General features: G+C 48.6%; 1 protein-coding gene across 1 annotated transcript; it reads left to right on the forward strand.

Annotated features, from left to right (window-relative positions):
- The first annotated feature begins 443 nt into the window (after positions 1 to 443).
- kat8 (K(lysine) acetyltransferase 8) lies at positions 444 to 25,414 on the forward strand. The gene is given in 12 exon segments (XM_063062951.1): positions 444 to 506; positions 509 to 857; positions 2,798 to 2,872; positions 5,779 to 5,954; positions 7,165 to 7,218; positions 8,622 to 8,786; positions 10,214 to 10,303; positions 10,743 to 10,883; positions 18,384 to 18,477; positions 18,655 to 18,805; positions 23,958 to 24,112; positions 24,271 to 25,414. Coding segments are annotated over 12 exon segments (1,563 nt in total). The 5' UTR covers positions 444 to 458; the 3' UTR covers positions 24,336 to 25,414.
- Positions 25,415 to 25,830: the final 416 nt, after the last annotated feature.

Here is a 25,830-nt window from a genome sequence, read left to right on the forward strand (position 1 = left end):
TGTTGGAGGAGCTCAGTAGAGTCCTGAAGGTCTTTGTCTGAAACGTTCACTGTTTTCTCTATTCTTGCTTTGTCCCCACTGCGTCCCGTGCAGATTAATCATGGTTTCAAAGGATAATTGGCGGATTTTATCCAGAAAAACGTACAAAAATACTGGGGAAACTCAGGAGGTCAGGCAGCATCTGCTGGTGAGATAGTACCTATGGAATGATGGATGCTGTCTGACCTGCTGAATTTGTTCAGCACTTCGCGTGGTTCCCCGGATTTCCAGCATCAGTTATCCAAAACAGACTGTTTTCAATTGGTATTTGATTGGCAGGGTATAATGACCAATCGAATGAGGAGAGACGCATACCGTTGAACCAATCGGGTCTAAACTAGCGGGGAGATGGGCGGTACACAAAATAGCGGCAACCAATCAGAGATGCAGTGTGTTGGACCCGCGACAGCAGCGGACCAATGGATGCGGCCAGAACGGGACGGTACCCTCCCCTTTCTGGAAGCATCCCCCGCCCGCGCATGCGGCTTGTAGTGGAAAACAAAACGAAACGGTGATGGCGGCGACCCACCCGACGATGACGGCCGGTGTCGTGGTGAAGACCGAGGAGATGGAGACAGAGTCCGCGCCCGAACTCTGCCGCAACGGACCGAAGCCGGCGGTGGAAGTGAAGAAGGAGCCGGGGGTTGCCGAGGATGCGGAGGGGCCGCGGGTGCGGCCGGGGCCGGAGCCTCCCGAGACGTCGCCCCCTAGCAGTGGCGGGCGGCATTGCGGAGGAGGAGCGGTGGCCGGGAGGGAGCAGGAGGTGTCGGTGGAGATCGGCGAGACCTACTTGTGCCGCCGGGCCGACAACAGTTGGCGTAAGGAGTCGCGAATTGGGGGATGAGGGGTTGGCCCATGGGGAGGAGAGAGGTGGGCGTGGGGAGGTTTAAGGGGTATCGGGGTGGGGAGGTTTAGGAGGGGAGAGAGTGGTAGCTTGAGATTGAGGGGTGGGTAGGAGGTAAGAGACAGGTTTAGGGTATAGGTACATGGAGCTTAGAAACAGGGCTATGCGGTAAGGTAACTCTAGAGTAGGGTACATGGTCAGCACAACATTGTGGGCCGAAGGGCCTGTAATATGCTGCCGATTTTGTATGTTCTTTGTAAGAGTGGGGAAGGGGATGGGGTGTGATGCGTTGGGGAGGAGAAGGGTAACAGGTTTCTGTTTGAGGAGTGGGGGTTGAGGTGACAGAATAGGGGTTCTGTTGGGCCTCAGCCTGAGGGAGTGGGGGAAGGGGAGGGAGTAGGAGATTGACACAGGGCTGTGGGGAGAGGTTGGGTCACTGGGATTAGTTGGGGTAGTAGGTAAGTTATTGGAGGGAGTGCTAAGAGGCAGAATCTACAAGCATTTGGATAGACAGGGACTTATTAGGGAAAGTCAACATGGCTTTGTGTGTGGTAGGTCATGTTTGACCAATCTATTGGAGTTTTTCAAGGAGGTTACCAGGAAAATGGATGAAGGGAAGGCAGTGGATGTTGTCTACATGGACTTCAGTAAGGCCTTTGACAAGGTCCCGCATGGGAGGTTAGTTAGGAAAATTCAGTCGCTAGGTATACATGGAGAGGTGGTAAATTGGATTAGACATTGGCTTGATGGAAGAAGCCAGAGAGTTGTGGTAGAGAATTGCTTCTCTGAGTGGAGGCCTGTGACTAGTGGTGTGCCACAGGGATCAGTGCTGGGTCCATTATTATTTGTCATCATTAATGTGGTAAATTGGATCAGCAAATTTGCTGATGATACAAAGATTGGAGGTGTAGTAGACAGTGAGGAAGGTTTTCAGAGCCTGCAGAGGGACTTGGACCAGCTGGAAAAATGGGCTGAAAAATGGCAGATGGAGTTTAATACAGACAAGTGTGAGGTATTGCACGTTGGAAGGACAAACCAAGGTAGAACATACAGGATTAATGGTAAGGCACTGAGGAGTGCAGTAGAACAGAGGGATCTGGGAATACAGATACAAAATTCCCTAAAAGTAGCGTCACAGGTAGATAGGGTGGTAAAGAGAGTTTTTGGTACATTGGCCTTTATTAATCAAAGTATTGAGTATAAGAGCTGGAATGTTATGATGAGGTTGTATAAGGCACTGGTGAGGCCGAATCTGGAGTATTGTGTTCAGTTTTGGTCACCAAATTACAGGAAGGATATAAATAAGGTTGAAAGAGTGCAGGGAAGGTTTACAAGGATGTTGCTGGGACTTGAGAAACTCAGTTACAGAGAAAGGTTGAATAGGTTAGGACTTTATTCCCTGGAGCGTAGAAGAATGAGGGGAGATTTGATAGAGGTATATAAAATTATGATGGGTATAGATAGAGTGAGTGCAAGCAGGCTTTTTCCACTGAGGCAAGGGGAGAAAAAACCAGAGGACATGGGTTAAGGGTGAGGGGGGAAAAGTTTAAAGGGAACATTAGGGGGGGCTTCTTCACACAGAGAGTGGTGGGAGTATGGAATGAGCTGCCAGATGAGGTGGTAAATGCGGGTTCTTTTTTAACATTTAAGAATAAATTGGACAGATACATGGATGGGAGGCGTATGGAGGGATATGGTCCGTGTGCAGGTCAGTGGGACTAGGCAGAAAATGGTTCGGCACAGCCAAGAAGGGCCAAAAGGCCTGTTTCTGTGCTATGGTTTCTATGATACAGGGCTGTGGAGAGAGAGTGGAGCAGTGGGATTGGTTTGGGGATGGACGTGGGGCTGTGGGGATAGAGTGGGTCAGTGGGATTAGTTAGGGGACCCCTAACCCTGTGGCCTTCTCCCTCGCAGATTCGGCAGAAGTTATCCAGTCTCGGCTGAACGAGCAGCAGAACCGTGAAGAGTTTTACGTTCACTATGTGGGCTGTGAGTATTCCCAGGGCTGGGGCATCCTGTGACTAAACCTTGTTTTTCCCATCCCCCAGGCTTTTGACCCCCCCCCCACCCCCCTGTGCTCTTCCCACCCTCCTCTGCCGGGATTTGTCTGTCCCCTATCCCGTGCCCTCTTCATGTGCTGCGGGTCCCTCTGTTCCTCACTGGAACATTGGGTGTGAGTCCTCCAGACTGTGTGTGTGCCTGTGATTATGAGAGGGCCCTTAAGGCCCTCCGTTGGTCAGGGTTGACCCTGGAGATTGCATCCTAGCTATCTGCAGTGAAGTAGATTCGCAAGACACTCTCTTACTGTCTGTTACACTGCTGGCACTAAAGGCAGCAATGAGGGTCCTCCACCTCTGGCGGTGTTCAGGGCTTCCTTCATCATGTCAGTAGCTTCCTCTCGGTTTTCATTCCTGTCAGTCATGCAAGACTCAGGAAAACGGTCACACTTAGCTGTAGAAGGATTCTTCAATGCTGTTTCTGTAACAGTTTTATGTTTGACCAGTCAGGGTTGTTAGCCCTGAGCTGAACCCAAACCAGGCGGACCAGTGGACCACTCTTGGTCTGGCCTCTACCCTTTGACCTGTTTGGCATGGGTGACCCCACCAAGAGCCAAAGCACAAAGCCCTGACTCCAGCCGCAGAGCTCTCTGGGTCTTTGAGGTACGCAAGCCTCCAAACCACAAGTTTCTGGCCCTCTTGGAGGGATATGTAAGACAGGGCAGTAGGATATGGAGAGCAAGCTGTTGCCCGTGCAGCAGACTTCCCCTCTTCACACAGCTGATGAATGCGAAGGAATGGCAGAGACTCACACAGTTCACCAGCGGTGCAGGAGTTACTGGTCAGCTTTGAATTCAGTGTTGGACTGTCTTAGGGACTCCAGCTCTGCATTTTTCCCTGAGTTTACTCCCAAGGCCTTCCCCCTGAGTGGGTTTAGCTGCAAGGCAGCAGAGGTTTGAGATCAGAGTTTTCCTTCACCTAGATGAGTTGCCAACAGACTTTCCCCTCTCCACACCCCATCGGTCGGGGACTGGGACACGGTCATCTGTCCATCCCCCTTCCCCACGCCTCACCCCACAGGTCGGGGACTGGGACACGGTCATCTGTCCATCCCCCTCTCCCTCCCCTCTCCTCACCCCACAGGTCAGGGACTGGGACACGGTCATCTGTCCATCCCCCTCTCCCTCCCCTCTCCTCACCCCACCGGTCAGGGACTGGGACACGGTCATCTGTCCATCCCCCTCCCCCTCCCTTCTCCTCACCCCACCGGTCGGGGACTGGGACACGGTCATCTGTCCATCCCCCTCTCCTCACCCCACCGGTCGGGGACTGGGACACGGTCATCTGTCCATCCCCCTCTCCTCACCCCACCGGTCGGGGACTGGGACACGGTCATCTGTCCATCCCCCTTCCCCTCTCCATACTCCACCAGTACCTGCAGAAACTTCTGTTTTTATATGTACAGAAGTTGATTCAAATGACTACAATATCACCAGAATACACTTGTGAAACTTTCTGGATTTGGTAAAGCATGTTTTTGACAGTGTCAGATGAAGAAGTGGATAACTCTGTGCACAAGAACACAGCAGTTGGGGTAACATTACAGAGCCAGTGAGCTGGTTTGTGTTCTGTCGCTGTCTGTTGGGAGAATGTACAAGCTCCTGGTGACCACGTGGGCCTCCTCTGGGTGCCCCACTTACCTCCCACGTTTCAAGGACATGTAAATTGGTCATCTGGGTGTAATTGGAAACTGCTGGCTTGTGGGTGGGAAGGGGACAGAGGGGCCTGTTACTGTGCTGTATCTTAAACTGATGAAATTAAAACACACCGAGGGACCCTCTGTTCCTGGAAATCAGCATCATCATCATGGACTCCAGGGACATACGGGAATGGATGGAACCCTGAGAGAGGGGCAGGCAGTCAGCTCAAACAGAGTCCTTGCCTGGACTGGTCAGCTTGGAGCAATCCAGCTGGGCGATTTCCCCGAGCAGCCCATGCACCTGTCTGTACTGGGTGACTGAAGGTCAGAAGCGCGGGGATGATGTGCAGCCAGAGCCTGAGCCCACTACAGATACCCAGAGACTGAAATCTCTCTCTCGCTCCATGTACATATTGGTACACTGTCTCCTCAGGCCACAGAAATGGAAGGCAACTGGAGAATCGGTAGATCTCTGCTTAGCCCTGGCCTGTGCAATCCTTTCCCCTGGAGAGACTAGTGAGAGAGTGGGATAGAGCACTGTCTGACCGTACCCCTGCCCTCTCCAAATGCCACCTGCAACAGCAGCAGCCCACCTCTGCCCTACCTCGCCAGGTATCGGTCTGGTGTGACTCATTGGGCTCTAGCCCTGGAGTCTTATCCGAGAGTCGGTCCCACACAGCTTCAGCTGTCCTTCATTGACTCTGAGATGCAGTTAGGAGGGACCTACGTGGGTTATGAGTCAGAGTCTTGGATTATGGAGGCTGCTGTATAGAGCAGTGTCTTATTAATGAGGTTATTAGCATATATGCTGATATCCCAGCTGCTTCCACTTCTGCTGGCTGGAGGAGGCCATATACCACACATGCACAGAGTGTGCAAGACTGCGGTCCCGATTTGCATGTCTGCAGGGGCTGCTCTCACCTGGTTATACGTCTGTGCCTGGGTAGCCGTGGAGAGGGAACACAGTGTCCACATGTAGCCTGGAGGTGTTTTGGGACAGTTGGGTACCGTAGAGGATAAGTTACAGATATTAGAATGTTGCTTGATATTTCGTGTTATTTTTAATTTAGTTTGGGTTACTTACTGTTTTTAGTGTTGTTGTAGAAATCTCAGTAAAACATTTTTGTAATAAGAGCAGCTTCTCGCTGTGGGACTGAGACACAGTGCCATCTGACTGCCTTCCCCTTTCCTCCACGCAGTCAACCGGCGGCTGGACGAGTGGGTGGATAAGAACCGGCTGGCCCTGACAAAGACGGTGAAAGAGGCCGTGCAGAAGACCAGCGACCAGTACATGAGCGAGCTGTCCGAGCAGCCAGAGCGCAAGATCACCCGCAACCAGAAACGCAAGCACGACGAGATCAACCACATCCAGAAGGTAAGCCGGGCCCTCTTCCTCATCTGGGACCAGTACTGTGCACGATGCTCTCAGTGTGAATCTGATCGTGGGAATACAGATACACCAACCATTAACGGTGCTCCCGATGTGGGTCTAGCCCAGAGATACGGAGATGGGAATCATTCATGGTGCTCCCAGTGTGTGTGACCCAGGGATATGGATTTGGGAATTGTATGATGGTGTTCCCAGTGTGTAAGTCGGTTGGTGGCGTGGTGGCATCAGCGCCGGACTTCGGAGTGAAAGCTCCTGAGTTCGAATCCAGCCGGCTCCCGTGCACGCTTTCCATCTGTGCTGGGTTGACTGTCGAGCTAGCAACTCAACCTCATAAAAATAAGAAAGCCTGCGAAAAAAATGCCGTCATGATGGTGTCCCGGTGACTCCACTCGGAGCTATGGGCTAAAAAAGAAGTTCCCAGTGTGTTTCTCTCCCAGGGATACAGATTCGGGAATTGTATGATGGTGTTCCCAGTGTGTTTCTGTCCCAGGGATACGGGAACTTAACGTTGGTGCTCCAGTGTGGATCTGACCCAGGGTACAGATATGGGAACAGTACATGGTCGGTCCAGTGTGGATCCGACCCCGGGTACAGATATGGGAACAGTACATGGTCGGTCCAGTGTGGATCTGACCCAGGATACGGATATGGGAACAGTACATGGTCGGTCCAGTGTGGATCCGACCCCGGGTACAGATATGGGAACAGTACATGGTCGGTCCAGTGTGGATCTGACCCAGGATACGGATATGGGAACAGTACATGGTCGGTCCAGTGTGGATCCGACCCCGGGTACAGATATGGGAACAGTACATGGTCGGTCCAGTGTGGATCTGACCCAGGGATACGGATATGGGATCAGTACATGGTCGGTCCAGTGTGGATCTGACCCAGGATACGGATATGGGATCAGTACATGGTCGGTCCAGTGTGGATCTGACCCAGGGATACGGATATGGGATCAGTACATGGTCGGTGCAGTGTGGATCTGACCCCGGGATATGGGTACGGGAACAGTACATGGTCGGTCCAGTGTGGATCTGACCCAGGGATACGGATATGGGATCAGTACATGGTCGGTCCAGTGTGGATCTGACCCAGGGATATGGATATGGGATCAGTACATTAGTGTTCCCAATGAAGCCTTTACTCCTCTCCTCACCTCACCTCACCGTCACCTTGCTGTGTGTTTCAGACGTACGCAGAGATGGACCCAACCACAGCAGCACTGGAGAAGGAGCACGAGGCGGTGAGTCATTTACTCCTAATGTGTGCTCCACCCCCACCTCCCCAAACCTGGACAAACTAGGTTTGTTCTCTCCTGAGTGGCAGGGACTGAGAGAAAACCTGAGAGTGGTTTTTAAGATTGAGAGGTGTAGATGGATAGATAGAGTAGACAGACAGAATCTTTATCCCAGTGTAGTAATGTCAAACACAGGAAAGCATGCATTCCAGGTGAGTGGCAAGGTGGTGTGTCAGACAGAGCTTATTTACTGGACAAGTCGACCATAACAGCGAGGTAGAAGCTGTCCTTGTGCCTGGTGAGACACACTTTCAGACTTGTGTTTCTCCTGGGAGGAGGGCGGTGTGAGAAAAGAGAATGTCTGGATTGGGTGGGGTCCTTGATTCTGCTGGCTGCTTTACTGTGGCAGTGAGAAGTGTAAACTGAGTCCCTGGAGCAGCGGGTGGTTTCTGTGATGTGTCAGCAAATCTCCGTGGTTTCTTACAGTCTCGGGCAGAGCAGTTGCCGTTCAGAGCCACGTGGGATTCTTTCTAAAGAGCATGGGTGTAAAAACTGGTGTAGGTTTGTAAAAACAGGAATGCAGAGCGACAGGGACTGAAGGAATGGGGGCAACACGATGCTGGAGGTCAGGCAGCATCTGTGGAGAGGAATAAACAATTGGGGCTGAGAGTTTTCATCAGGACTGTAAACGAAGGGGGCAGAGGCCAGGGGGTGGGGGGGTCGAGGGTATAAGCTGGCGGGTGATGGATAAGGGTGGGGAAGTGTAGGGCGGAGAGGTGATGTGAGAAGGTGCGAGGTGGCAAGTAGAAGAGATAAAGGCTGAGGAAGAAGGAATCTGACAGCCGAGGACAGTGGACCATGGAAGAAAGGGGCCGGAGCAGAGGAACCAGAGGGAGGGTGATGGGCCAGTGAGAGGAGAAGGGGTGATAGGGGAACCAGAATGGGGGAAAGGAAAAAGGGGGAGAAATGACCAAGCTAAATGTCCTGACAGGCACTCGATTGAAGTGCTGCCTCACCTGGAAGGACTGTTTCAGCCGAAATGGAGGTGAAGCAGAGGGTATGGGGGCAAGTGCGGCTGGACTAAGTGCCGGGAGGGAGATCAGTGCGGGGTGTGAATGGACAAGGAAGTCACATAGAGTGCGATCCCCATGGAAAGCAGAGTGATGGAGGGAAAGCTGTGCTTAGTGGTGAGATCATGTTGCAGTTCACAGCAGTTAGGGAGAATGTGTTTGATATAGGGGCTCGTGGGCTGGTAGGTTTGGACGAGGGGAATGCGGATGGCCATGTCTGTGCAGGTGGGGTGAGTTTGAATTTCTGTCACGTCCATTGCAGGCATGGTGGGCAAATGGCCTCTTCTGCACCGTTCTGACTGGCTGTGTCTCTTCCTCCACCCCCTCCCGTGCATGTAGATCACCAAAGTGAAATACGTGGACAAGATCCAGATCGGACACTATGAGATCGACGCCTGGTACTTCTCCCCCTTTCCTGATGACTACGGCAAGCAGCCCAAGCTGTGGGTTTGCGAGTTCTGCCTGAAGTACATGAAGTTTGAAAAGACCTACCGCTACCACCTGGTACAGCTGCCGCGGTAAAACCACGGGTGGGGAGGGTGGGACGAGAACAGAACTCCCTCTTCAATATTCTGAACGGTCCATCACCCTGTGAACACCGCCTCATTAGTTCGCTTTCTTTCTGCACTATTTTTATTGTAACTAAATCTAATTTTGTTTTTCTTCGTACTGCTCCCCCAAAGCAGCAAACTTCATGACATGTCTCACTGATTAAAAACCTAATTCTGATTATGTTACAGCACGTGAGAGGCCTTTCAGCTGTGTTGACCCATTAAACCATACCAAGATCAATTTAACCCTTCCCTCCCTCATAGCCCTGCCTTTCATCCATGTGCCTCTTCAGTGTCGCGGGTGTGTTGGCGTATCTGCTGCTACCATCAGTTCCACGCATCCACTACTGTGTAAAATTTAAAAAAACACAGTCTCTGAAATCCCCCGCCCCCCATACTTTCGTCCAATCACCTTAAAATTGTGCCTTTTCGTTGGCCATTGCTACCCTTGGAAAAAGTGGTGGTGGAGAGAGGGGCACATTTAATCTGGGAGTGGGTTGAAGGTTAGCATAATATTGTGGGCTGTCAGGTTTGTTGAGTTGTCACTTGTACGTGTGTACTCTGGTGCAGAGAAACAGTCGCAGCAACGTTATAGGGCAACTCAGAATCAGGTTTATCATCACCGGCTCGTGACATGAAATTTGTTAACTTAGCAGCAGCAGTTCAATGCAATACATAATCTAGCAGAGAAAAAAAATAAATAAAGTTTAAAAAATAATAATAAATAAACAAGCATCATTGTCAAAACACTGTGTTAAACAGTATTATAATAGGCTTTTTAGCTTCTGCGTGAAAGGGGCTGGTGGTGCAGTGAAGAGTGAATGTCCGGGGTGATTACTGAGGTGGCGAGCTCTGTACTCAGTCCATGGAGGGGAGGCTGGTTTCTGAGATGTGCTGAGCTGTGTCCACAATTCTGGTTTTTATCACAGTATGGCGACCACTCTGCCCAAACCGCGATGCATCCGGATCAAAGGCAGGACGTTTGGTTTTGAAGATGTTCACTTATCCCATAAAGCAAAGGCATTTGATATCTCTGGCCTGCTCTTAGAACAATGATTGGCCGGGGAGGTGGGGAGGGGCGCGAGTGACAGGAACATCTCATTGAAACTTACCAGACACTGAAAAGGCCTGGATAGAATCAACACGTTAACAGGACGTTTCCATCCAAACTCTGGGGTGAGAGGGGGTCACATCCTCGTTTAAAGGATGTTACAGCCTGGGGGGTGATGGGTGGATGGAACAAGCAGGTGGCAGAGGAGAGTCCTGTTATGATGTTGGCGTCCATGGGGGAGTTTAAAAGGCAGGTGGGTTATCAGTAGTTTGCCTGGTTCTCATCTCTCTCCCTCTGTCTCTCTCTCTCTCTCTCTCCTCCCTGTCCAGGCCCAGTGCCAGTGGCGTCAGCCCCCTGGAAAGGAAATCTACCGCAAGACCAACATCTCTGTGTACGAGGTTGACGGTCGAGACCACAAGGTGAGAACAGTACAGGAGAACGGGGTGGGGGTGAGGAGAAGGAGACCCAGTCACAGGATTAGGCAGAGGGGATACTGTCCGGGACACAGTAACAATTAGTTAGGGACACTAAGAGACCAGCTAATGAAGGGAATCGTGCATTCCCCCCCCACCCAGAAGGGCTCTATCCTTGCTTTTATTTCCCAGTCCTGTAAAGGTGAATGCTGATGCTGCATGCACATTCCTTAAATGTTGTGATTGGCCTTCTGCTTCCACTTCCACCAGCATCCCCCATCCTGTGTGGAAAAGCTTGTGTGTTTCTCCCTGGAATGTGGCAGGAACTGATGGAAGCAATCGTGCACGCAGGGTCTTTTTCTCTTGCGCTGTGGTGGGGTGATGGGGTGGGTTCTGAAACACTGCTGGCCTCACCAATCTGCCCTGCCTTTCCTTGAGCTCACAGATCTACTGTCAGAACCTTTGCCTGCTGGCCAAGCTCTTCCTCGACCACAAGACCCTCTACTTCGACGTGGAGCCATTCGTCTTCTACATCCTGACGGAGGTCGACCGGCAGGGAGCCCACATAGTCGGCTACTTCTCCAAGGTTTGGATGGCTGGCGAGCACAGTGTAATGAAAGCATGCGGTGTGCAGCACAGGCGAGGGCCTCTCCTACCAACTGGTCCGACATTCTGCTCACTAAGGAGGGCAGTGGCTGTGAAGAAAGTTGCTTGAGGTTGCAGCAGGACCTGGACCAGTTGGGGAAGTGGGACCAGGAGTGGTAGAAGGAGTTTAACTCTGTCAAATGTGGGGTTTTGCACTTTGGAAAGTTAAACCAGGTCAGGTGTTAAACTGAATTAGAGGTGGTTTATTACTGTCACGTATACTGTACTATGTAAAAGCCTTGAGCAACTTTTTTATATACATTTTGGTTTAGATAATTATTTTTTGTCTTCTGCAGTAGTGTGTCATTACAAAAGAGCAAATTTTAGATTTCCAAACATTTATTTTCCAAAACAATTAAATGCCTTAGAGAAAAGTTTGTATAAGAGAAGTGATGCTGTTTTAAAGGCAAAGGGAGGTCACACCAAATATTGATTTGATTTAGGTTTTTTACTGTTTACTGCTCTTTGTAGTAAATTTTCTAAATATCAAAAATCTTATTTTTGAAAGCATCTTTGCTTAATAGATTTTTTTTACATGTGCCAAGATTTTTGCACAGTACTCTACCACGATACAGTGAAAATCTTCTGTGCTGCTTGGGCAAATAAGATCATCACACCGTGTAATGAGGTAGAACATGGTCAAACAGAAATGATGCAGTATAAAGAGCAAATAATCGGTTCTGCATTAGTGAGGGCACCAGAGGTTATGGGGGGATGGAGTTGAGAGGGAAAATAAATCAGACGTGATTCAATAGACTTGATGGGCCAAATGGCCTAATTCTGTTCCAATGTTCAAATGAAGTGTGAGAGTCACAGAGCTGCAGTGCAGGTGAACAATAGGTGCAAGATTGACTCTGTCTTATGCCAGGGCACCAATCCAGAGCCTGGGGAATTTCCTTTAACCAGAGGGGGTATCCAATCTGTGGGTAATATTCATCACCAGAGAGGACAATGGATGCCAGGTCATGGAGGGTGGTGGAGGTATTTCAGGCCAGGATTGCAAGAGGCTGAGGAGGGTTGTAATCTCAGTCAGCTTCATCACAGGAATAATCTTCCCCATCAAGGATCTCTTCAAAAGGCATCGCCTCCGTGACATCCACCACTAAGGACCCTCAGCATCTGGGACATGCCCTCTTCTCTTCACTAGGAGCTGGAAGGCCCACACTCAATTCAGGAACATAGAAACATAGACATAGAAACATAGAAAATAGGTGCAGGAGTAGGCCATTCGGCCCTTCGAGCCTGCACCGCCATTTATTATGATCATGGCTGATCATCCAACTCAGAACCCAGCCTTCCCTCCATACCCCCTGACCCCTGTAGCCACAAGGGCCATATCTAACTTCCTTTTAAACATAGCTAATGAACTGGCCTCAACAGTTTGCTGTGGCAGAGAATTCCACAGATTCACCACTCTCTGTGTGAAGAAGTTTTTCCTAACCTCGGTCCTAAAAGGCTTCCCCTCTATCCTCAAACTGTGACCCCTCGTTCTAGACCTCCCCAACATCGGGAACAATCTTCCTGCATCTAGCCTGTCCAATCCCTTTAGGATCTTATACGTTTCAATCAGATCCCCCCTCAATCTTCTAAATTCCAACGAGTACAAGCCCAGTTCATCCAGTCTTTCTTCATATGAAAGACCTGCCATCCCAGGAATCAATCTGGTGAACCTTCTTTGTACTCCCTCTATGGCAAAGATGTCTTTCCTCAGATTAGGGGACCAAAACTGCACACAATACTCCAGGTGTGGTCTCACCAAGGCCTTGTACAACTGCAGTAGTACCTCCCTGCTCCTGTACTCGAATCCTCTCGCTATAAATGCCAGCATACCGTTCGCCTTTTTCACCGCCTGCTGTACCTGCATGCCCACTTTCAATGACTGGTGTATAATGACACCCAGGTCTCGTTGCACCTCCCCTTTTCCTAATCGGCCACCATTCAGATAATAATCTGTTTTCCTATTTTTGCCACCAAAGTGGATAACTTCACATTTATCCACATTAAATTGCATCTGCCATGAGTTTGCCCACTCACCCAACCTATCCAAGTCACCCTGCATCCTCTTAGCATCCTCCTCACTGCTAACACTGCCACCCAGCTTCGTGTCATCCGCAAACTTGGAGATGCTGCATTTAATTCCCTCATCCAAGTCATTAATATATATTGTAAACAACTGGGGTCCCAGCACTGAGCCTTGCGGTACCCCACTAGTCACCGCCTGCCATTCTGAAAAGGTCCCGTTTATTCCCACTCTTTGCTTCCTGTCTGCTAACCAATTCTCCACCCACACCAATACCTTACCCCCAATACCGTGTGCTTTAAGTTTGCACACTAATCTCCTATGTGGGACCTTGTCAAAAGCCTTTTGAAAATCCAAATATACCACATCCACTGGTTCTCCCCTATCCACTCTACTAGTTACATCCTCAAAAAATTCTATGAGATTCGTCAGACATGATTTTCCTTTCACAAATCCATGCTGACTTTGTCCGATCATTTCACCGCTTTCCAAATGTGCTGTTATCACATCCTTGATAACTGACTCCAGCAGTTTCCCCACCACCGACGTTAGGCTAACCGGCCTATAATTCCCCGGTTTCTCTCTCCCTCCTTTTTTAAAAAGTGGGGTTACATTAGCCACCCTCCAATCCTCAGGAACTAGTCCAGAATCTAACGAGTTTTGAAAAATTATCACTAATGCATCCACTATTTCTTGGGCCACTTCCTTAAGCACTCTGGGATGCAGACCATCTGGCCCTGGGGATTTATCTGCCTTCAATCCCTTCAATTTACCTAACACCACTTCCCTACTAACATGTATTTCGCTCAGTTCCTCCATCTCACTGGACCCTCTGTCCCTTACTATTTCTGGAAGATTATTTATGTCCTCCTTAGTGAAGACAGAACCAAAGTAATTATTCAATTGGTCTGCCATGTCCTTGCTCCCCATAATCAATTCACCTGTTTCTGTTTGCAGGGGACCTACATTTGTCTTTATCAGTCTTTTCCTTTTTACATATCTATAAAAGCTTTTACAGTCCGTTTTTATGTTCTCTGCCAGTTTTCTCTCATAATCTTTTTTCCCCTTCCTAATTAAGCCCTTTGTCCTCCTCTGCTGAACTCTGAATTTCTCCCAGTCCTCAGGTGAGCCACTTTCTCTGGCTAATTTGTATGCTACTTCTTTGGAATTGATACTATCCCTAATTTCTCTTGTCAGCCACGGGTGCACTACCTTCCTTGATTTACAGCTTCTTCCTCTCTGCCATCCGATCCCTGAGCGGTCCATGAACCTTTGCGATTCATCTTTTTCATTATTTATTTGCAACTTGCAGTAATTTATGTCTTGCACTATACTGTTGCCGCAAAACAAGAAATTTCACATCAGGTCACTGATGATAAACCTGGTTGTGGCCATTGAACTGACTGAGAGCCACCACTCTCCGTCGCCTCTTGCACTGGTGTCCCAGAGCAGGCCAGAAATGACCAGTCAGAATGGTCTCCATCCCACACCTGTAGCAGTTTGGTCAGCGTCAGATGATTGCAGGAATCTGCTCAAACTTCTGAGAAAGTAGACTCTTGGAAGAGTGTAGGGTTGGAGGTTGGAGTCCGGCCCTGTAGCTCAGAAGGGTAGGGCAGGGAAGAGGAGGGCAGTTGTGATAGGGGACTCGATAGTAAGGGGGTCAGATAGGCGATTCTGTGGACGCAGTCCAGAGACCCGGATGGTAGTTTGCCTCCCTGGTGCCAGGGTCCAGGATATTTCTGATCGCATCCAAGATATCCTGAGGTGGGAGGGTGAGCCAGAGGTCGTGGTACATATAGGTACCAATGACATAGGTAGGAAAAGGGATGAGGTCCTGAAAGGAGAATATAGGGAGCTAGGAAGGGAGTTGAGAAAAAGGACCGCAAATGTAGTAATCTCGGGATTACTGCCTGTGCCACGCGACAGTGAGAGTAGGAATGCGATGAGGTGAAGGATAAATGCGTGGCTGAGGGATTGGAGCAGGGGGCAGGGATTCAAGTTTTTGGATCATTGGGACCTCTTTTGGCGCAGGCATGACCTGTGCAAAAAGGACGGGTTACATTTGAATCCTAGGGGGACCAATATCCTGGCAGGGAGATTAGCGGGGGCTACTGAGGTGACTTTAAACTAGAATGGTTGGGGGGTGGGAATCAAATTAAAGAGGCTAGGCGTGAGGAGGTTAGTTCACAACAGAGGGATGGGAACCAGTGCAGAGAGACAGAGGGGCGTAAAGTGAGGGTAGAAGCAAAAAGTACTAAGGAGAAAAGTAAAAGTGGCAGGCCGACAAATCCAGGGCAAGCATTAAAAAGGGCCACTTTTCAACATAATTGTATAAGGGCTAAGAGAGTTGTAAAAGAGCGCCTGAAGGCTTTGTGTGTCAATGCAATGAGCATTCGTAATAAGGTGGATGAATTGAAAGTGCAGATTGTTATTAATGATTATGATATAGTTGGGATCACAGAGACATGGCTCCAGGGTGACCAGGGATGGGAGCTCAACGTTCAGGGATATTCAATATTCAGGAGGGATAGACGTGGAGGAAGGGGAGGTGGGGTGGCGTTGCTGGTTAAAGAAGAGATTAACGCAATAGAAAGGAAAGACATAAGCTGGGAAGATGTGGAATCGATATGGGTAGAGCTGCGTAACACTAAGGGGCAGAAGACGCTGGTGGGAGTTGTGTACAGGCCACCTAACAGTAGTAGTGAGGTCGGAGATGGTATTAAACAGGAAATTAGAAATGTGTGCAATAAAGGAACAGCAGTTATAATGGGTGACTTCAATCTACATGTAGACTGGGTGAACCAAATTGGTAAAGGTGCTGAGGAAGAGGATTTCTTGGAATGTATGCGGGATGGTTTTTTGAACCAACATGTCGAGGAACCAATTGGAGAGCAGGCTATTCTGGACTGGGTTTTGAGCAATGAGGAAGGGTTAATTAGCAATCTTGTCGTGAGAGGCCCCTTGGGTAAGAGTGACCATAATATGGTGGAATTCTTCATTAAGATGGAGAGTGACATAGTTAATTCAGAAACAAAGGTTCTGAACTTAAAGAGGGGTAACTTTGAAGGTATGAGACGTGAATTAGCTAAGATAGACTGGCAAATGACACTTAAAGGATTGACGGTGGATATGCAATGGCAAGCATTTAAAGGTTGCATGGATGAACTACAACAATTGTTCATCCCAGTTTGGCAAAAGAATAAATCAAGGAAGGTAGTGCACCCATGGCTGACAAGAGAAATTAGGGATAGTATCAATTCCAAAGAAGAAGCATACAAATTAGCCAGAGAAAGTGGCTCACCTGAGGACTGGGAGAAATTCAGAGTTCAGCAGAGGAGGACAAAGGGCTTAATTAGGAAGGGGAAAAAAGATTATGAGAGAAAACTGGCAGGGAACATAAAAACGGACTGTAAAAGCTTTTATAGATATGTAAAAAGGAAAAGACTGGTAAAGACAAATGTAGGTCCCCTGCAGACAGAAACAGGTGAATTGATTATGGGGAGCAAGGATATGGCAGACCAATTGAATAATTACTTTGGTTCTGTCTTCACTAAGGAGGACATAAATAATCTTCCAGAAATAGTAAGGGACAGAGGGTCCAGTGAGATGGAGGAACTGAGCGAAATACAAGTTAGTAGGGAAGTAGTGTTAGGTAAATTGAAGGGATTGAAGGCAGATAAATCCCCAGGGCCAGATGGTCTGCATCCTAGAGTGCTTAAGGAAGTAGCCCAAGAAATAGTGGATGCATTAGTGATAATTTTTCAAAACTCGTTAGATTCTGGACTAGTTCCTGAGGATTGGAGGGTGGCTAATGTAACCCCACTTTTTAAAAAAGGAGGGAGAGAGAAACCGGGGGATTATAGACCGGTTAGCCTAACGTCGGTGGTGGGGAAACTGCTGGAGTCAGTTATCAAGGATGTGATAACAGCACATTTGGAAAGCGGTGAAATGATCAGACAAAGTCAGCATGGATTTGTGAAAGGAAAATCATGTCTGACGAATCTCATAGAATTTTTTGAGGATGTAACTAGTAGAGTGGATAGGGGAGAACCAGTGGATGTGGTATATTTGGATTTTCAGAAGGCTTTTGACAAGGTCCCACACAGGAGATTAGTGTGCAAACTTAAAGCACACGGTATTGGGGGTAAGGTATTGGTGTGGGTGGAGAATTGGTTAGCAGACAGGAAGCAAAGAGTGGGAATAAACGGGACCTTTTCAGAATGGCAGGCGGTGACTAGTGGGGTACCGCAAGGCTCAGTGCTGGGACCCCAGTTGTTTACAATATATATTAATGACTTGGATGAGGGAATTAAATGCAGCATCTCCAAGTTTGCGGATGACAGGAAGCTGGGTGGCAGTGTTAGCAGTGAGGAGGATGCTAAGAGGATGCAGGGTGACTTGGATAGGTTGGGTGAGTGGGCAAATTCATGGCAGATGCAATTTAATGTGGATAAATGTGAAGTTATCCACTTTGGTGGCAAAAATAGGAAAACAGATTATTATCTGAATGGTGGCCGATTAGGAAAAGGGGAGGTGCAACGAGACCTGGGTGTCATTATACACCAGTCATTGAAAGTGGGCATGCAGGTACAGCAGGCGGTGAAAAAGGCGAATGGTATGCTGGCATTTATAGCGAGAGGATTCGAGTGCAGGAGCAGGGAGGTACTACTGCAGTTGTACAAGGCCTTGGTGAGACCACACCTGGAGTATTGTGTGCAGTTTTGGTCCCCTAATCTGAGGAAAGACATCCTTGCCATAGAGGGAGTACAAAGAAGGTTCACCAGATTGATTCCTGGGATGGCAGGACTTTCATATGAAGAAAGACTGGATGAACTGGGCTTGTACTCGTTGGAATTTAGAAGATTGAGGGGGGATCTGATTGAAACGTACAAGATCCTAAAGGGATTGGACAGGCTAGATGCAGGAAGATTGTTCCCGATGTTGGGGAAGTCCAGAACGAGGGGTCACAGTTTGAGGATAGAGGGGAAGCCTTTTAGGACCGAGATGAGGAAAAACTTCGTCACACAGAGAGTGGTGAATCTGTGGAATTCTCTGCCACAGGAAACAGTTGAGGCCAGTTCATTGGCTATACTTAAGAGGGAGTTGGATATGGCCCTTGTGGCTACGGGGGTCAGGGGGTATGGAGGGAAGGCTGGGGCGGGGTTCTGAGTTGGATGATCAGCCATGATCATAATAAATGGTGGTGCAGGCTCGAAGGGCCGAATGGCCTACTCCTGCACCTATTTTCTATGTTGAAGGAGTGAGAGACAGGGAGGGGAAGGAGATGGCCACAGAGACGGGGTGCAGAGCAGGGGAGGGAGGTGGTCATGGAGATGGGGGCGGAGGTGAGGGAGGGATTCCTTGCCACCATTACGTGAGACGGGACATATCTCAACGCATGCCTGTCTCCCTGTTACACAGGAGAAGGAATCTCCAGACGGCAATAATGTCGCCTGCATCCTGACCTTGCCGCCATACCAAAGGAGGGGCTATGGCAAGTTCCTCATCGCCTTCAGTAAGTATGCGACTATCTCGGCATTTCACAGCTGCCTGTCTCTGTAATTTGCGTCCATCCTGTTCATCCCTCTCTCCCCTAAGCTCCGGCCCTCCAGTGTTTGCGCCTGTCCCCGGTACCGCTGCCTATTTCACATTTGCTGGTCTCTCTATAACCTGTCCTCTCGGCCCTGGGCAGGTTACGAGCTGTCGAAGCTGGAGAGCACGGTGGGTTCACCAGAGAAGCCGCTCTCTGACCTGGGGAAGCTGAGCTACCGCAGCTATTGGTCGTGGGTCCTGCTGGAGATTCTCCGTGACTTCCGAGGCACCCTCTCCATCAGAGACCTCAGGTATGGTGGGGTGGGGATGGCTGCTGAGCAAGACATCTGTATATGGATGCCCCAATCCCTTTCTTCTAGGAGCTTTCTGCTCTAATTTTATGCCATGAAATAATTTAATAAACCTCTATCAGGTCTCCCCTCAGCCTCTGCTGCACCAGTGAAAACAACCTCTCTTTATAGCTTGTGCCCTCTAATCCAAGCAGCACCCTGGTGAGCCTCTTCTGCTCCCTCTCCAAAGCCTCCCCACCCTTCCAACCAGAACTGAATGCAATACTTCAAGTGCAGCCTGACCAGAGTTTCATAAACTGCAACGTGACTTCCTGCCTCTTGCACTCAACACTCTGACTGGTGAAGGCAAATGCTTTCTCAATGACCTGTGCAGCCACTTTCAGAGGGCTGTAGGCTTGAACCCCAGGATCCCCCGATGCATTGAGGCAGAAAATGGATGTGATTTGGAATTACAGAGCATAGGATAGTACAGTACGGGCCCTTTTGGCCACAATATTTGTGACACTGCCATTGATCCTCTACCCTCTTACACAGCCCATAACCCTCCACTTTTACATCGATGTGTCTACAAGAATGAACGCAGAACATTATAAAGCAGTTACAGCATTTACCATTGTCTGTAAAAACTTATTTCGAACATCTCTTATTCATGACTACAGTCACCTTGAAATGTATCCTTTTGTATTAGCCATTTCCACCTTGAGAAAAAGGCACTAACTGTCTACTCTATTTATGCCTCTTTTCTTATATGGCCTTATCAAGTCATTTCTCATCCCTTCTCCCTCCATAGAGAACAGCCCTAGCTTTCTGGGACCCCACCAGCCCTCTGCTCCTGCAACTGCTAACTTTTCTGTCATTAACCTTGTACTTTGCCTTTAGCTTGACCTCCAAAGGGGAATCACTTCTCTGGATTGAACTCCACCTGCCACTTCTCAGTCCATCTCTGTATCCTGTCAATGTCCCCCTAACCTACAACAACCTTCTGCCCTTCACCACCAGCCTTCGTGTAATCAACGAGCTTCCTAACCCACCCTTCAACTTCCTCATCCGAGTCATTTATAAAAAAAAGTCGCAAAGAGCAGGGGTCCCAGAACAGATCCCTGTTGGGTAGCAGGGATCATTGACCCCTAGGCAGAATATGCTCCATCTACAATCATCTTCTACCCCTGGGCAAGGATGGGGCCCCCTCTGGAAGCCTCATCCTAACACCACGGCAACAAATACGTGCAAAAGCAAGCACGGGTGCTGGTACAAGCCCACACAGACACACTGATACACTCAACTGCACAATCTGGGCACGTCCTGGGGGTGCTGGGTAGACAAAGGACCAGAACCAGACGGCCAGGATTCCAACTTAACAACATCCCTGAGCCCCCCCCCCCAAATAAATGGTGAGGAGTACCAAGCAGTAGGGAACCCCAGTGCACCATCTGAAAGGTAGGGATTTCTCTGTGTGTCAGAATTTTCTGGCATTCAGTGTATGTTCCACCCAAAACTCCATTCCGCATTGCTCTCCGCCACTCATTGTGTATGTCTAAGCCTTGTACATCAAGGTCTCTTTTGTTCCTCAGTATTCCCCCCCGTTCCTTTCACTCACGCTGGTCAGGGTTAAACTCCATCTGCCATCACTCTGCCCACTTTACCAACTGATCAGTCCCACCCGTAACTCCCACACTACCACAAATTTCAATATTGTCTAAAGTTTCTCTGGCAGCCTGGTGTTGGATGATAATTTTGTGCATCCTTTCACTACGGGTTTCCTCGCACATCCCAAAGGTACACAGGATAGTGGGTTAATTGAATGCATTGGTGTGATTAGTTGGCAGAGCATTGTTGTGCCATGAGGGCCTGTTACTGTACTAATTCTTTCAATAAATTTTGAAAATAAATGAATTACAAAAGTGTTGTGCAAAAAAAGAGGAATGAGCTGGTGTTCTTGGGCCATTCAGAAATCTGATGACGGAGGGGAAGAAGCTGTTACTGGATCTTTGAGTTTGAGGCTTCAGGCTTCTGGAGGGCATGTCACAGGTGGTGGGAGTACATAATGCTTCCCCTTGAGTGTGTCTTCGGTGTTGAGGTTTGGGCCCGTGATGAAGCTAGCTGAGTCTACAATGCTCTGCCGCTTCTTGTGATTCTATCTGGGAGCCTCTGTACCAGGAGGTGATGTAATCAGTCAGAATGCGCTCCACAGATATTCACTGGAGACTTTGACTTAGTGAATGTCATACTAATTGACATCGTCAATTAATGTCATATAATTGACCATCAGGCATTGGAGGAGAATCAGGCCATTCAGCCTGCTGCATCTACTCCACCGTTTCATCATGGCTGACCCTATTCTCCTGCTGCACCCCCCACCATAACCTTTTGTGCCCTGACTAATCAAGAATTTCTCAGCCTCTGCCTCAAATGTACCCGATAACTTGGCCTCGACAGGTGGCAACGAATTTGGGTGACTACCTTCTGGCTAGAGAAATTCCTCCTCATCTCTGTTGGAAATAGACTTCCACCTAGGCTATCAAGCAGTAGTAAATCAAGGCAACTGGACTTGCTGTGTTGTCTAGGAGATGATTCACCACTCATTTGAGAGGCTTCTTCAGTTCTGATCCATGGTGGGTATTTTTCCAGTTTATAAACTGAGTTGTTTAAAGATGCAGCAATGATATGAGGGTCGTTTAGAGTCACAGAGTCTATCTTTGCATGACTGGAGGTGTGGCACACTGAGGAAACGCCGGGGTGGAGATGTTAGGACTGCTCTGTACCTTGCTGGTAGGTGGTGTCGTATCCCACCCCTACTGTTCAGGGATGCGTTTTCCAGTTTGACAAAGGTGGCTTCTTTAACCCGTCCTTCAAACCACGTGTCCTCCCTGTCCAAAATGTGCACATTGTTATCATCAAAAGAGTGTCCCTTGTCCTTTAGGTGGAGATGTACAGCCGAGTCTTGATGCTTGCGGCTATCCTGACTGGGCCTTCACCAAAACAGCGACAAAATCCAGCAGGGACATCAGCCCAACAGACAGAGGTAAGGAGCAAAGCAGACAGAAAAACATAGCCAACATGTAGCTGAAGTTTCAGAGAAACGCAGAAGGATTTTCAACAAACATCAAATCCCTGTGTTTTTTCAAACGCACACACTCAGACACTCGTCCACCTGAGGATCCCACACAAACTTACAGAGCAATGTTGTATCTGCTGTCCAAGGCAATGAGATCCGTTTATCGGCGAGATAAAACCACCACTTCACAAACGGACGGCCCAACACCACAGGCCAAGACACAGCTGTATGTCTAAGGGACAAGGGACACTCCTTTAATAGCAATGTGCACATTTTGGACAGGGAGGACAGGTGGTTTGAAAGACGGGTTAAAGAAGCCACCTTTGTCAAACTGGAAAACCCAGGGAGGGTGGGGTACGACACCACCTATCAGCTGCGTACAATGCAGACCTAACATCTCTATCCCAGCGTTTCCTCTACGTGTCACACCTCCAGTCATGCAAAGATAAAACTCTCATTACCTGTATGACTCTGAAAGACCCTCATGTAATTGCTATATCCCAGGAGTTTATAAACCAGGAAACTACCCACCATGGATTACAACTGGAATGAGTGGCAAAACATCTTGTAGACAACACAGCAAGTCCAGTGCCTTGATTTACTACTGCCTGATATACAGTGACCCAGATGACTGAGAACCTTCATGGGTTCTATTGAAGCTGTGCCCTCTTAGCAGGTCTTAAGACTCACCCACCATAGGAAACATACTCCCCATCAATGCCTCAATGGCATGTGTTACGGCACAGTGGAAAGGGTCCGGAGTAACCACATGAGGATTTGTCAATGGCCAACACATTATGCATTCATGAAGAAGGAAGGGTGATGACTCTAATTAGTTATGACTTTGAAGAGATTTGGGATGTCATTGAAGACTACTACAACTTTCTACAGATGTATGGTGGAGAGTGTTCTGACTGGTTGCATCACATCCTGGTATGGAGGCTCGTGCACAGGGTTGCATTGGAGTGGACGCAGCCAGCTCCATCATGGGCGTAATCCCCATCCCACCTTAGAAGACATCTTCGAGCAATGGTGATGTCGGAAGGTTTTAACCATTACCATCTGCAACATGTTAGTACCACAGGAACTTGTAGACCCACACTCAACATTTTAGGAAAAGCCTTTTCCCCTCACTACTTTTTACCTTCGCACTGTTCATTTTTGTAATTCATAACTATTTTCATTGGGCATCTCTGGAGATAAGGGTTGTTAACCCCTCGCTAACAGCCACCAGACTCAGCTGTGAGAAAACCATCTTTCTCAGACTCTGTCTAGGGTAGAATATGACCTGGGTCTGGCCCACACAAACCTTGATTTCTGTGACTTGCTGCTCCCAATTAATCCCATCAGCAAGAAATAACAAGACTGTACACGGCATAAAATTATAAAGGAAATATATTTATTAATGTTAACTTAACCAAATAATTAAAGAAAAGAACCATCATAATTAAAGTCACATGTGCACGTAAGTTGGAGCTCATCTTGAAGTTGTCTTTAACTCATGCGCTGGACCCTTCGGTCTGCGTGAAAGCATACACCACATTTTGAATGTCGCTCGGAATACTCCCCAAACAAATGAGCTCTCCAATGAAGTGTTGGTCTTTTCTCCTTGAAGCCATTCCTCTGCACAAAGCTCCTTGTGCCACAGGGACAGCATCCTCAACTGTCTTCCCTCCTGTCTCCCAGCTCTCGCCAAAAAGACCTGGACCCTCGCCAGTGTCTGTCACCAAAAACTCTGCCCACTCTTCTCTAGAACCTTCTCCCAATTTCACCATCCTGATTGGCTGACACCACACTCCTAAGTAGAACAACAAAGCCTTTTCTTAGCCCAAACCCAAACAGGGTGAAAGCAGAACAGACTGCTCTTACAGGACTGCAGAAGTGCAATACCTACTGTATAGCAGTAAAAATCTTAACCAGGATTTTACATTTGTCTTTGTGCTGCTGCAGCACAACATTTGCATTATATAACTCAGTAAGAATTCTGACCGTTGGAAATGGAAGGAAGCAGTACGAGGAATGGGAACTGTGGGGCCCTGGCTAAAGCCCCACAGCATGAGGCAAGTATGACCCCTCTCTCTTTTCTCTCCCCCACAGCCAAATGACCAGCATCACGCAGAATGATATCATCAGCACACTACAGTCGCTCAACATGGTGAAGTACTGGAAGGGTCAGCACGTCATCTGTGTCACCCCAAAACTGGTGGAGGAGCACCTCAAGAGTGCCCAGTACAAGAAACCTCCCATCACAGGTAAGCAACATCTCTTCCTCCCACTCACAGAATGTTCCAAGTTACCTTGTTTCCCCTGACTTGACATTGAGAACAAACTGTTTGTCACTGACCCAGGTTTGACATGTTCAGTATCAGCAGAACCCCAGTAATTTGCCCCCCTCTCTCTCCTGTTACAGTTGACTCCATTTGCCTCAGATGGGCCCCTCCCAAGCACAAACAGCTGAAGTTGTCCAAGAAGTGAAGAGGGGATGGATGGCAAGGATAGTGTTGGGCAGTGGCGCTCGCTGGAAATGGAGGGGGATCCTCGATGCTCCCTGGTTCGTCTGTTGGGAGCATCTGCTCGACCTTTGATCTCTGTGCATCATGTGAGCGAGTCTCTGCAACTGTGTCTCAGTGTGTGTAAATAATCTCTCCTGTTCTCACTGTAATACTTGCACTTCTCAATAATAAACTTTTATTTTGTATGGGTGGTTTCTGTCTCCACATTAACATCTCCACAGGGACTAATCGGGGTTCATTGCAGTGTTCTGATCCCTCTTTGCACCACCATGGAGACTGCTGGGACCCGGCAACCCTGGACATCCCACAGCCTGCTGTTGAGGGGCAAGGTAGTACAGTAGTTCAACACAGGAACACAAGTCACATCCCTCCTCGCTGCTAACCATTTTTACAGGTGCTGCCATGTGAAGGCTGGACAGTACAGGATGCCTTTACCAAAACATCAGCACCTCTTATTTTCACTCAGTGCTGCGGGTCTAAGGCCAGACCCTGTAGTTCCCATGTCCTCCGCTGCAGCTGCTTCCAGTCATACAGCCTCCTTCCTCTGTAATCTCCATGAAGGGTCCCCTCCCATGGCTGCTGCCCAACTTGGTGAGTTTCTCCAATGTTTTCTTAAATTCTCTAACGGGCCAGTGTTCCTGCAGGCTTCAAGGCAATCACAGACATTCCAGTGCACGAGAGACAGTGCTGCTCCCTAGGCCTGTGCTGAGCTCACTGTACTGCATCTAGCTCAAGATGCACCATTTGCTGATACAGAAGTGGCTGGCCTCATTAATGAGTTGGGATACAGAGAAAAGGTAAAAGGATTGTCAACTGTAGAAGAACAGCCTGAGACTTGCTCTCCATTGTACATCCATAGCTCTGCTCTGAAGAGCACAAACCCTCATTAATCAAGAAAGCTAAAAGCACCTACACTTTCTGAGGAGATGGAGGCATGCAAGGTACCAGTGGGAGTGATCAATGTGCAGATTGGAAGCAGCAAGGGATCAGGTGAAAACCACCAAGAGGATCAGTGGGTTCTCCCCCACCCCACCCCACCCCATTTATATCTGTAAATAACATCAAAACAGGACAAGTGGTGCAGCAACATCAAAGAGGAAAGGCCTGCAGCATTGTTGAGAATCCCCACCACCCATCCATAATCTTTTACCCATTACTGTCAGGAAGGTGGTGGTGGTGTATCAGGACAAATGACAGTCTGAATACCCTGCCATCACTAAATAGTGAGCAGTTCACGTGCATTGTGAATGATACATTTGTTTAATTTTGCTTCGTGCTGTGTGTGATGCTTTATAGGTGCAGCATGGTCCAGAGCAATGTTACTGTTTGGTTGTATACAGGTAGTCAGATGACAATAAACTTGACCTTGTATCCACACAGCCGACGTGGACACCTTCAGGAATCTTGTCGAATGCCATTCTAAAATCCACATACACTGGCCATCAATTTGTTTGGTG

The sequence above is a fragment of the Mobula hypostoma genome, chromosome 11 (assembly GCF_963921235.1).
Source record: "Mobula hypostoma chromosome 11, sMobHyp1.1, whole genome shotgun sequence".
Classification (NCBI taxonomy): domain Eukaryota; kingdom Metazoa; phylum Chordata; class Chondrichthyes; order Myliobatiformes; family Myliobatidae; genus Mobula; species Mobula hypostoma.